We start from the raw sequence: 14,326 nt of genomic DNA on the forward strand, positions 1-14,326 counted from the left end.
GTCGGGGAGCTGAGGGAGGGCAGGGGAGCACGGGTGCACGAACGGAAGGGAGCACGGGTGCACGAATGGAAGGGAGCGGGCAGGTGAGCCGGACCTCACAAAAAAGGTGCCAGTACTCTGTACCGGCACAAAAAAAGCACTACATTGTACTCACCCCAATCCCCAAAAATACAATTGGTAAGATCAGCGATATCACAAACTACAGACCAGTAGCTTCAATACCACTACTGACTAAAACGATGGAGGATCTGGTAGCACAGCAACTAATGAAATACTTGACACAATTTTCAATCCTTCATAACTCCTAATCATGTTTCAGACAACAACACAGCACAGAAATGGTCATAACCATCCTGATAATGAAGTTCAGAAGCTTAATATGACAAGGACAAAATAAAGTATTACTACAATTCAATATGTCGAGTGCGTTCGACCTCATAGACCACACTACACTAATAGCCCTGCTCGATAACATGGGAATCAGAGGTGTAGTGGCAGCATGATTCAATAGTTTCCTAAGGTCTATATCCTACATTGTAAAGATGTCTAACCAGATGTCAGCCTCTTGGACCTCCAAGTGTGGGGTATCACAGGGTTCTCCAATATCACCAATACTGTTCAATGTAATGATGGCACCACTCGGAAATTAAGAAATGGAATTATTGGGCTTCAACCTATTCATACATGCAGATGATGTCACCATTTACATACTTTTAACAACAGCATCACAGAAATACTGGATAAAGTTAAAAAATGTCTGTACCTTATGAAAAACTGGGAAACAACTTTCAAACTCAAATTAGTACATAAGTATTGCCATACTGGGACAGACTGAAGTCCATCAAGCCCAGCATCCTGTTTCCAACAGTGGCCAATCCAGGTCACAAGTCTGGCAAGATCCCAAGACAGTACAATACATTTTATGCTGCTTATCCTAGAATGAGCATTGGATTTTCCCCAAGTTCATTCTCTGGCAACGAATTCCAGAGTTAAATTACATGTTGAGCGAAGAAATATTTTCTCCGATTCGTTTCAAATTTACTACTTGGTCTATGGACTTCTTTTACTACATTCTCTGGCAACAAATTCCAGAGTTTAATTACATGTTGAGCGAAGAAATATTTTCTCCGATTCGTTTCAAATTTACTACTTTGTAGCTTCATTGTGTGCCCCCTAGTCCTAGTATTTTTGGAAAGAGTAAATAAGCAATTTAAACAGAGACAAAACCAAATTCCTGGTTCTAGCCAGCCCGTACAATCCTCACCAAAATTTCACAATCAATCATCAAGCATACCAAATCAAAACAGAACTAGTGGCCTAGTGGTTATGGTGGTGGACTTTGGTCCTGAGGAACTGAGTTTGATTCCCCCTTCAGGCACAGGCAGCTCCTTGTGACTCTGGGCAAGTCACTTAACCCTCCATTGCCCCATGTAAGCCCCATTGAGCGTGGGGTACAAATGTAACAAAAAAAAATTGAGAATTATTTTTGATAAACATGGAAACTGAGGAGGATCAGAGACTATTTTCCTAGACAATCATTCTGGATATTGGTACAATCGATGATACTATCACAACTAGACTACTGTAATGCAACATATGTAGGGTGTAAGGAAAATACACTAAAATCGTTGCAAACTGTACACAACACGCCAGAGCAAAACTGATATTCAAGAAGTCAAAATATGAAAGGACTACTCCACTGCGCAAAATACTACACTGGCTGCCAATCAAACACTGGTTCATCTTCCAAAGATCGAGAATGGGCCAGAAACGTGTAAAAAAAAAAAAAATTCAGCACCCCCAATCATTTTGAAAAGTTGGCTCCTATGTCTGTGAGTAGCGATTCAAATTGTTGTATTTGGTTAGAAAGTTTATCAAAGCGGGGCTCCAGTACTTTTGCCATTGCTGATGTAATTTGCCCAGTTTGAGCTTCTGAAAACTCATGAGGTACAGTTCCCACTGCTATCTTGTCTTCACCTCTTCGAGTATTTTTTCATCTTTTTATACTGATCTAGCAAACATCAGTGCTCCAGATTGGACCATAAAATTGTCCATAAATAGTGGCCAAATTGTTGCGTTGAAATGGCTTTAAATCAAAGTAAGATACCAAAGGAAGTGGGAGATTTCCAGAACAACACAGGACTCAGTCTGTTCCACGCACAGCATCACGTGATCTCCAACCCTCAAATATTTTAAAAATGAAAACACACCAGCTTAAACATAATCCTAGACCGGATAGGAAGCCAATGTAAGGCAGCTAGAGCTGGATAGTAAGAATGAATTAAACCTGGACAGAGAGGCAGAAAAATAAATTGAAGAAAACAAAGAAAAAGGAGAGAGAAAAATGACAAATGGACAGGAAACCATGGCAAGACAGTTAAGAAAAGATGAAGGAAAGCAGAATCAAGAGACTGGGACCAACACAATTAGAAGAAGTAAATGGCCAGACAATAAAGGTATAGAAAATAATTTTATTTTTAATTTAGGATAAAGTAATGTTGTAGCTGTGTTAAAATAGGTTAATAAATGCAAATAAAACACAAAATAGAAAGTAAGGTGATACCTTTATATTGGACTAATTTTAATACATTTTTGATTAGTCTTCAGAGACCAACACTTCCTTCCTCAGGTCAGGAGAGGATACCATAAACAGCAATAAATTGTCCTGACCTGAGGCAGGAGGTTTCGTCCTCTGAAAGCTAATTGAAAAAGGTATTATCTTATTTTCCATTTTGAAGTGCCTGAACTGAGCATGTGCGGGAAGGCCGGCATCGGTAGCTGAAGCACGCTGCCAACTGCTGCACTGATCAAACAGCACAGTAGGGGGCTCATGCAGTGGACCCTCTTTAATTAGTGGGGCTTGAGCAGTTCCGCCAGTGATTCAACTAGTGCCACAATTTTGAAGTGGGTATAAGCTGAAAGTGGGAGGGGGGCCGAGGCCCCCTCACGATTATGTCCATGGAGGGAATAGATACTGGATAGGGGGTGTAATACAGTGAACTGAAACACTCCCTCTTACCTATAAATAAAATATTTTTTGTAATGGCCATGGGGTTGAGGTGTGCCGGAGGGTGGAACCATGAGGTAGAGTGGGCACAGCCAAGGCAGCGTGAGGCAGGGCTGGGGGCATATACTAAAATCTCCCTCTCAAAAATCGGGACCCCTTGGCAGCTATGGGCATGTTAGTGACAGAAGTAAACCTAGTCCCTTTAGGAGGAATCTCTATGGTATGTGAGTGACAGAACACACAGCTCTATGGCAGACATTGCTATGGTGAGTGATGGAACTTCTGTCCCTACAGCACATGCCTCCTAGAACCGACTTTAAAAGATGAAGAAAATGTCTTTTACCGCTGTTACCTGCAGCTCCCTCATGTCGTCTTCATTTGCAGAGGCATGGTATGAGAGCACCTAAGGGAAAAGAAGGCCAGATAATTCAAAAGGAACCAACTGTGTTCTAGGATTAAAGCTACATAGCCAGATCATACATGACAGCAAATAAAGACCTAAAATTCTCACACCTAAACAGCTGCTGCCCTTCCTGTTGCCCATTCTGACCCCATCACCAACCAGCACCATCCATCCAAACTCTGCCTCTGTACTGACTATGAGGGAGACTATAGGAAGTTACCGCTCCACCTTAACAGCACTCCCTCACAATTGCTGAGCCACCTTAAAAAAAAACCCCACACTCTAGACCGGGAGAGGAACTCAGCAAAGGGTGTGACCCAGGAAGGATAAGAGCTCTGGGCACAGCCAAATCAAGGAGGCCAGAGGGGAGAAGAGGTGTCTTCCAGCATATGCCTCCACCATATACATGTGAAGTACAGAAGCTCCACTCAGGTAGGCCGAATTCATCTTGGAACCCTGTTGAAATGTAACTTTGAAAACCAGGGCCCAGCCTGGTCCATTTGTGCTGAAAATTTCAAATAAGGAGTAAATCAGATTTTTGCCATCAATTCTACATTTTGCAACCATTTATTTAATTTTGGATGGTTACCTTTACTTAACTGCTCATGTTTTCTTGGAGGAAAAGGCCTCAGTAATTGCTGAAGATGCAAATGTTTCTACATAGTAACATAGTAGATGATGGCAGTAAAAGACCTGCACGGTCCATCCAGTCTGCCCAACAAGACAAACTCATATGTGCTACTTTTTGTGTATATCTTACCTTGATTTGTAACTGTCATTTTCAGGGCACAGACCATATAAGTCTTCCCAGCACTATCCCCGCCTCCCAACCACCAGGCCTGCCTCCCACCACCGGCTCTGGCACAGACCGTATAAGTCTGCCCAGCACTATCCCCGCCTCCCAACCACCAGCCCCGCCTCCCACCACCGGCTCTGGCACAGACCGTATAAGTCTGCCCAGCACTATACCCGCCTCCCAACCACCAGCCCCGCCTCCCACCACCGGCTCTGGCACAGACCGTATAAGTCTGCCCAGCACTATCCCCGCCTCCCAACCACCAGCCCCGCCTCCCACCACCGGCTCTGGCACAGACCGTATAAGTCTGCCCAGCACTATCCCCGCCTCCCAACCACCTGCCCTTCCTCCCACCACCGGCTCTGGCACAGACCGTATAAGTCTGCCCAGCATTATCCCCGCCTCCCAACCACCAGCCCCGCCTCCCACCACCGGCTCTGGCACAGACCGTATAAGTCTGCTCAGCACTAACCCCGCCTCCCAACCACCAGCCCCGCCACTCACCACCGGCTCTGGCACAGACCGTATAAGTCTTCCCAGCACTATCCCCGCCTCCCACCACCGGCTCTGGCACAGACCGTATAAGTCTGCCCAGCACTATCCCCGCCTCCCAACCACCAGCCCCGCCCCCCACCACCGGCTCTGGCACAGACCGTATAAGTCTGCCCCGCACTATCCCCACCTCCCAACCACCAGCCCCGCCTCCCACCACCGGCTCTGGCACAGACCGTATAAGTCTGATTCTGGAACACATCCCTTATCCAGCCTTATCATCACCCAGCTGTTCATTTCCAGTCATTGGCCTAACAATCCTCCGCTCTCTTTTAGCTCTTTAATTCTTCTTTATTCCTTTAATTTTTGAAATTTTCTAATAAAATCTATCAGTCTGTTGAGATTCCACAGTCCTTAAATACATTCTACAATTTTAAATCTCAGTCTTTAAGATGAATTATTTCATCCACAGTTGTAATGACTATATATGACTTCTTAATGTGGGAAAACAAAGGGAAGCAACTTGCACAGAAGATCCTAATGGGGACCTGTTTCACCCTTAGCTTCCTCAGGGGATGTCATCATGTGCTACAGATAAGCTGTTTGTGATGCGTTTTGAGGAACAGTCTCTCTTCCCTCCTCTAAGGTATTTAAGTACCACCTCACAGGGCTCTCTTCTATTTGCCATCTCTATTGACTGTCCCAGGGATCTAGCGAAGCTTGAAAAATAGTCCAGAAATTGGCAACTAAGATTGAAGTGTCTCCTAAATATGAGGAAGGAGGGTGCATCAAAACCATCTGCAGCTGTGGTAAAGAACCATTCTATGTGGAACCTGGATGGGAAGAAGTTGGGAAGCCCCAGTAAGTGCAAAAACCTTTGTCATACTTTAGCATCTATTTCCACCAATACATACAAATTCATGTCACAGATCTTAAATGGCAAAGAGTGAGTTCATCCAGGGTCTACTTTTTAGGGTGCGCCTGTGTGATATGTTATTCAGGTACAACATGCATTTTCGAATGTTTCTGTGCTGTTTAACTGAAGCAGCATGTCAGGGTCAGACTAGCCGGTTGGGTTCAGACTCACGTTTCTTCTGCATAGAGACGAGACTCACCTCCAGTGTCACCATCTGCTTGGCCATGGCTCTCTCCACCACCTCATACATCTGTGTGTTCTGGATTCCTAAACCACAAAAGATGGCAAAGGCCTCCAGAAACTGCTCATCATTCCTATTGAAGGCCTTGATCTTGCCAGACTTCTCCTCAGTCTTGTTCTCAAGTTGGCAAACTCCTGCAACATGGACACACACACACTCCTGCCATTACACCCATCCATGAAAGACAGGGCTATACACAGAGATAGTCTGAAAAGTTAGAATTACTACAGGTAACGAGGGTTTCATTCACTTTCAAGTTCTAGAGAATTTATCATTGAAACAGCCAGAATCGCACTCACCAAGAATTATTTTTCATTCAATGGACGTGTTTTCAAACAAATTAAAGGCACGGCTATGGCTGCACCAATGGCACCTGACGTACCTAATATTTATGTTAGTGAATTTGAAAAGCAAATGCTGTCTGACAATCCATTTCCACAACATGTCATTTATTTATTTATTTATTTATTTATTGCATTTGTATCCCACATTTTCCCACCTATTTGCGGGTTCAGTGTGGCTTACAATACATTGTGAGTCATGGAATTACATTGGTTACAATATGGTTATGGGTTATATTGAGAAGAGTTATGGGAAGACAGTCGAAGTCATACATGTTTTGGGAAAACAAGTCAAAGTCAAACATAGTTTGGGAATGGAACAGTAGAATATAACAATGGGGAAGTGATCGGCGATAGAATTCTCTCGCCATTGTTCTATCGCCGATCACTTCCCCATTGTTATATTCTACTGTTCCATTCCCAAACTATGTTTGACTTTGACTTGTTTTCCCAAAACATGTATGACTTCGACTGTCTTCCCATAACTCTTCTCAATATAACCCATAACCATACTGTAACCAATGTAATTCCATGACTCACAATGTATTGTAAGCCACACTGAACCCGCAAATAGGTGGGAAAATGTGGAATACAAATGCAATAAATAAATAAATAAATGACATGTTGTGGAAATGGATTGTCAGACAGCATTTGCTTTTCAAATTCACTAACATAAATATTAGGTACGTCAGGTGCCATTGGTGCAGCCATAGCCGTGCCTTTAATTTGGTAGGGTATAACAGTTCCATTTGTGGGTAGGGTTTTAAGTGTGGTGAGATTAAGGGGAAGAGAGATCAGAAGAGAGTGTATTGCCCTATCTCTGTTAGTGCGTAAGGACTTCATATGTTTTGATTCTTGCCATAGCTTTTCTCGAAGAGGTGAGTTTTCAATAGTTTGCGGAAGTGGGTTAATTCATAAATCATTTTCAGGTTGCGTGGTAGTGTATTCCAGAATTTCGTGCTTGTGTAAGAGAAGGTTGAGGCATGCAGTGCTTTGTATTTTATGCCTTTGCACTTAGGGAAGTGGAGATTGAGGAAACTTCGGGATGATCTTTTGGCATTTCTGGGTGGCAGGTCTATTAAGTCAGACATGTATGCAGGGGCTTCACCATGAATGATCTTGTGGACCAAGGTACATACTTTAAAGGTGATACGTTCCTTGAGTGGGAGCCAGTGCAGTTTCTCACGTAAGGGTTTTGCACTTTCGTATTTTGGTTTTCCGAAGATGAGTCTGGCTGCTGTATTCTGGGCTGTTTGAAGTTTCCTCAGTATTTGTTCTTTGCAGCCTGCGTATAGTGAGTTGCAGTAGTCCAGATGACTGAGTACAAGTGATTGCACTAGGCTGCGGAAGACAGATCTTGGAAAGAGTGGTTTTATTCTTTTCAGTTTCCACATGGAGTAGAACATCTTTTTGGTTGTGTTGTTCGCGTGAGTTTCGAGTGTTAGGTGGCGGTCGATAGTGACTCCAACGAGTTTTAGAGTTTCTGAGATTGGCAGATTTAGTTTAGGTGTGGTAATAGCGGTAAATTTCTTCGTGTTGTATTGGGAGGTAAGTATGAGGCATTGAGTTTTTTCTGCGTTCAGTTTCAATCGGAATGCATCTACCCAGGTATTCATGATGTGTAGACTTTGGTTGATTTCATTGGAGATTTCATTAATGTCTTGTTTTAAAGGGATAAATATCGTTACATCATCTGCATATATGTAAGGGTTGAGGTTGTGTAACGACATCACCTGGTGTCGTTACTTTCTTATGTATTATTCTTTGTTATGTATAGTACATAAGTAATGACACACTGGGAAAGACCAAGGGTCCATCGAGCCCAGCATCCTGTCCACGACAGCGGCCAATCCAGGCCAAGGGCACCTGGCAAGCTTCCCAAACATACAAACATTCTAAACATGTTATTCCTGGAATTGTGGATTTTTCCCAAGTCCATTTAGTAGTGGTTTATGGACTTGTCCTTTAGGAAACCGTCTAACCCCTTTTTAAACTCTACCAAGCTAACCGCCTTCACCACGTTCTCCGGCAATGAATTCCAGAGTTTAATTATGCATTGGGTGAAGAAACATTTTCTCCGATTTGTTTTAAATTTACTACACTGTAGTTTCATCGCATGCCCCCTAGTCCTAGTATTTTTGGAAAGCGTGAACAGACGCTTCACATCCACCTGTTCCACTCCACTCATTATTTTATATACCTCTATCATGTCTCCCCTCAGCCATCTCTTCTCCAAGCTGAAAAGCCCTAGCCTCCTTAGTCTTTCTTCATAGGGAAATCGTCCCATCCCCACTATCATTTTGGTCGCCCTATAATGGAATCTGGGCACCCAGGTGCCCTTGTAGAAGAGACTCATACCGCATATCCTTGGAGCAACTAGATGAAGGCATCCAGTTGTAAAATTGTCTTGATATAGTGTAATTTAACAATGGGGTGCCTATGTGAAATCACCCCCCCAAAATATTTATTTTATAAAGGCTAACACTGCTGATGCAAAATTCTCCTAGAATCGGATAATCCAGCTACACAGAGAGACACGTGTAGGGAATTGGGCCAAAGAACGAGTTCCTACTTATAGTTCGTTTGAAAAGTTTTGGCCTCTCGCTCTGCTGACTGAATCTATAACTATATTGTTTTTCTATGTAGCTGGAGTATCAGATCCTATAACTATTTTTAATCAATAGTTTTAGTAGTTGAACTCATAGAAGCAGAAGAGACAGCTAAGTAAATGTTTATATCATTATACCAATGACATTGGCATTAGTATTGTATCTATACAAAAATCCGAACTCTTTGTTGTGTGTTCAACTAAAAGTTCTTAATCGATAACTCTCCCACTCAGGAGTATGATCAATTCTGGGAGGAAAAAATCTCAGATTCTCTACCTCCACCCTTAAAGTGTTCATCCATTTGGTAACTCATAAATAGTGACTATCTTTAAATAAACATGACTTAGCTTTTATTCACAAGTGCTCTTCAGTTCAAAACTGCCAGTACAACTGAGTGGGAGAATTATATATACCTTATCCTTTCATCCCAACACACCATGCACAATCTCACAACTATCAACACCCCAGACCACACCCTCCCTGTCTCAGACAGCCTGAAAATCCTTGGCGTTACATTGGACCGCAACATAATACTAGAGAGCCAAGTAAAATCCACAACAAAGAAAATGTTCTACTCAACGTGGAAACTCAAACGAGTGAAACAATTCTTCCCGAGGGAAACATTTCGTAACCTGATACAATCAATGGTTCTTAGCCATGCAGACTACTGCAATGAAATTTATGCGGGATGCAAAGAACAAATCTTAAAGAAACTTCAGACCGCTCAAAACACGGCAGCAAGACTCATCTTTGGAAAAATACGATTTGAAAGCGCAAAACCCCTCCGCGAAAAACTACACTGGCTCCCAATTAAAGAACCCATTACCTTCAAAATCTGCACTATGGTTCACAAAACTATCTACGGTGAAGCACCGGGTTCCATGACAGACTTGATCGATCTACCAACTAGAAATACATCCGAATCAACATGTACATACCTAAATCTACACTACCCAAGCTACAAAGGACTCAAATACAAATCAACTTACGCGTCCAGTTTTTCCTGCATAAGCACACAACTGTGGAACGCACCACCAAAAGACGTGAAAACCACATACAACCACTCTCACTTCAGAAAGACACTTAAGACCCACCTGTTTAAAAAGGCTCACCCTACCAACCCAACGTAAATGCCTGATCTCTGCGACACAGAGGTCATCACACAACTTCCCGTCGTACGACTCCTTTATGTGGTCCTACACATGAACCTTAATCCTACCACAACATCACCTTGTATTTGTTTACTCCAGAGTCTGCAAACAGCTCTCCGGCACTATATAAGCCACATTGAGCCTACAAATAGGTGGGAAAATGTGGGATACAAATGTAACAAATAAATAAATAAATAAATAAATATATTAAGGACGTTTAGTTGAACACATATCAAAGAGTTCAGATGTTTGTATCGATACAGTCTCTTGATTATCTAAAAGGAACTGATTACTATTCGTATTGTATCTATCATCTGTTTTTTATATGGTATTTATATTATTTTAACATCTCAGCTGTGTGTTACCATGATTATGTTACTTATTTTGATATTCTCATTGTTTTCTTTTAAATGTTAAACTATTTATGCTTATGTACTGATATATATTTTTCGCGTTTGTAGATTTTATGACTCCTTAAGAAGCAGGCCGTTCACGCCAAATGACGGCTCCATGTCAAGTCTATTTGTAGTTTGGTGCTTCAACAAACATTTGATCTTTGGTTTCACCTCTGGTGTTTCTCCTTGGATTTCTTTGGAAGGCCATTCTTCAGTTTCTTCCTCTTATGTCAAGTCACTCACTATCACTACCACAGAGTATTACTATTAGAACGTTTAATCGCTAACAAAACTTGTGCTGCCTAGTTATTATATTGAACATTTTTGTACAATTCTGACCACGGCATCTCATTGCAATGAAACGTTATAAAGATACCATTCATCTATGCAGATGATGTTACAATCTACATTCCCTTCAGACATGCCTTGACTGAAATAACTAATGAAATCAGTGAGGGCCTGAACATCATGGACTCATGGGCAAACTCATTCCAACTGAAACTGAACATCGAAAAAACACAGTGCTTTATCCTCTCATCCCAACATAACAACTACAAACCTGCAACAACAAACACCCCAGGACACGCACTCCCTATCTCAGACAGCCTAAAAATACTCGGAGTCACAATCGACCGCAACCTCACTCTCGAGAGCCAAGTAAAAACTGTAATAAAGAAAATGTTCTACGCAATGTGGAAACTTAAACGAATAAAACCTTTCTTCCCTAGGGACACCTTCCGTAAACTAATACAATCAATGGTCCTAAGCCATGCAGATTACTGCAATGGAATCTATATGGGATGTAAAGAACAACTCACAAAAAAACTTTGCCCAAAACACAGCAGCCAGACTGATGTATGGTAAAACACGATTCAAAAGCGCTAAACCCCTCAGAGAAAAGTTGCATTGGCTCCCAATCAAAGAACGGATTATCTTCAAAATCTGCACATTGGTCCACAAAATCATCTATGGCGTAGTCCCAGGATACATGACAGACCTCATAGATCTACCAACTAGAAACAAACGCGGATCAACCCGATCATACCTAAACTTACATTACCCAAACTGCAAAAGGCTAAAATACAAAACAACTTATGCCATCTAGTTTCTCCTACATAAGCGCACAACTATGGAATGGTCTCCTGTATGCAGTGAAAACAATACATGACCACCTAAACTTCAGGAAATCATTAATAACCCACCTCTTCAAAAAAGCTTATCCCACTAATCTAACATAAATCTCCACACCCAGCTACACAACATAATCAATGATCGTACTGGACAACATACTATCCTCTTCCCTTGACCCCTGACGTCTGATTCACTTCTACCTCATTTGACCACAACACAATCTTGTATTTGTTATCAACCGAAATGGCAAACGCCTTTACGGTACTTTGTAAGCCACATTGAGCCTGCAAATAGATGGGAAAATGTGGGATATAAATGTAACAAATAAATAAATAAATACCCAAATATTTGAGTTTTTCACTAAGATCTCAAACTACAGCATGCCTGAAATTGAACAACAGTGATGCATCTGTTGCAAGCAAGGAGAAGGAGACCGAGACACTTGTTAATACAGAAGCAGCTGATGCTACAAATGCAAATACGTACTACAACAGCAATTCAATTACGAAGAACGATAAAAACAACCCAAAAGAATTTGGATTAGCCATGGGCATATATAATTGTCAGGTGTTGACAATAACAGTTCTTGACTAACTTCTATACCCCACCCGAGTCTTATGTATGGCCTACTGCACCAAGAAATCCCACAATCACAAACAACTTGAAGAGGAGGAATTGGGACTTGATATACTGCCTTTCTGAGGTTTTTGCAACTACATTCAAAGCAGTTTACATATATTCAGGTACTTATTTTTGTACCAGGGGCAATGGAGGGTTAAGTGACTTCCCCAGAGTCACAAGGAGCTGCAGTAGGAATCAAACTCAGTTCCCCAGGATCAAAGTGCACTGCACTAACATACTCATATCAATGAAACTCTGCAAAACATTCACCAGTGAAACACTGGAGAGACAGTCCTACAATAAATCTGAAAGTAGAAATTGGGTTAATAAATAAATATGGAGAGACTCTCAGTATTAAAGACTGTATGCACCAGCAATTACAAGACTCACAAGGGTCATATCCACTACAGCATTGTGACTGTCATGCCTTAACCACATCATTGGGATTCTCTGTTCCATTACAGTTGAGGACTGCACACTACTGTGTATCAAATGCTCAAAAAGTGCTCAAATTCATGTGCAAATAAATTATTCATATTAGAAATGTCAGCAACAACACATCTTCGGTACAGCCAGCAGCAACACTGTGGAGCATCAGGCTATCGTTTGACTCAATGAAGTGCCCTGTTTCGCTATCTTCCACAGGAATCTATCGATAGATAAAAAGTCATGGGATAGAAGGCAATGTCCTTTTGCTGATTAGGAACTGGTTACTGAACAGAAAACAGAAGGTAGGGTTAATGGTCATTTCTCTCAACGGAGGAGGGTGAACAGTGGAGTGCCACAGGGATCTGTACTGGGACCAGTGCTATTTAACATATTTATAAATGATCTGGAAATCGGAAGAAGTGAAACGATTAAATTTGCAGATGATACAAAACTGTTCAAAGTTGTCAAGACACATGCGGATTGTGAAAAATTGCAGGAAGATCTCAGGAAATTGAAAGACTTGGCATCCAAATGGCAGATGAAATTTAATGTGGGCAGATGAAAAGTGATGCACATTGGGAAGAATAATCTGAATCAGTTTTCTAATGCTAGGGTCCACCTTAGGAGTCAAGCACTAAAAAAAAAAGGATTTAGGTGTCATTGTGGACAATACGCTGAAATCTTCTGCCCAGTGTGCAGCGACGACCAAAAAAGGAAGAGGATAGTATGTTGTCCAAAGTCTCAAAATCATGCATTCTTGGGCGGACGCATTTCGGCTAAAACTCAATGCAGATAAAACCCAGTGCTTAATACTCACCTCACAACACAACAAGAAAGAATTCACTGCCATTAACACACCAACTCTAAACCTTACTATCTCAGAAACCCTAAAAATACTTGGAGTCACTATTGATCGACACCTAACACTAGAGAACCAATCGAAAAACATAACCAAGAAGATGTTCCACTCTATGTGGAAATCAAAAAGAATAAGACCTTTCTTCCCAAGGAGTGTTTTCCGCAACCTGGTACAATCAATGGTGCTCAGTCATCTAGACTATTGCAACGCACTATATGCCGGTTGCAAAGAACAAATAATCAAGAAACTCCAGACAGCCCAGAACACTGCAGCCAGACTCATATTTGGCAAACCAAAATTTGAAAGCGCCAAGCCCCTACGAGAAAAACTACACTGGCTCCCACTCAAGGAACGCATCACGTTTAAAATATGCTCACTAGTTCATAAAATTATCCATGGAGATGCATCAGCTTACATGTCAGACCTGATAGACCTACCACCTAGGAATGCCAAAAGATCATCCCGCACATTCCTTGATCTGCACTTCCCTAGCTGCAAAGGAATGAAATACAAAATAATGCATGCATCAAACTTTACTTACCTGAGCACACAGTTATGGAACGCACTACCACGCACTTTGAAATCGACATACGAAAGAACGAACTTCCGCATACTATTGAAGACACATCTCATTAATAAAGCGTACCACAAAGATCAACAACTGTGAATACTCTCAACTCGCATATCTATATTCAGAACTTGTTTCATAATATCTGCTTGTACACTATGATTTCGTTTATTATGTTTGTTTTACTATCATCATGCTAACCAAGATCCTGCAATACCAAATGTTTATCTATTAACATTCCTTCACTACTCATGATGTATTGTAAGCCACTTTGAGCCTGCAAAGAGGTGGGATAAGGTGCGATACAAATGCAATAAATAAATATTAGGAAAGGGATGCAAAATAAGACTAAGAATATTATAATGCC

General features: G+C 41.6%; 1 protein-coding gene across 4 annotated transcripts in view; it reads right to left on the reverse strand.

Moving 5' to 3' along the window:
• The window catches only part of PDE5A (phosphodiesterase 5A), a 313,971-nt gene that overhangs the window by 55,487 nt on the left and 244,158 nt on the right, over positions 1 to 14,326 (reverse strand). For 3 of the 4 annotated variants that reach the window (XM_030191794.1, XM_030191791.1, XM_030191790.1), the window contains exons 10-11: positions 5,814 to 5,989; positions 3,351 to 3,410 (exon numbers count right to left, since the gene is read on the reverse strand). In XM_030191794.1, the coding sequence (XP_030047654.1) occupies positions 3,351 to 3,410; positions 5,814 to 5,989 (236 nt within the window). The remainder of the gene's footprint in view (positions 1 to 3,350; positions 3,411 to 5,813; positions 5,990 to 14,326) is intronic. The other variant, XM_030191793.1, reaches the window with a different exon arrangement.

Source organism: Microcaecilia unicolor, chromosome 2 (genome assembly GCF_901765095.1).
Source record: "Microcaecilia unicolor chromosome 2, aMicUni1.1, whole genome shotgun sequence".
Classification (NCBI taxonomy): Eukaryota; Metazoa; Chordata; class Amphibia; order Gymnophiona; family Siphonopidae; genus Microcaecilia; species Microcaecilia unicolor.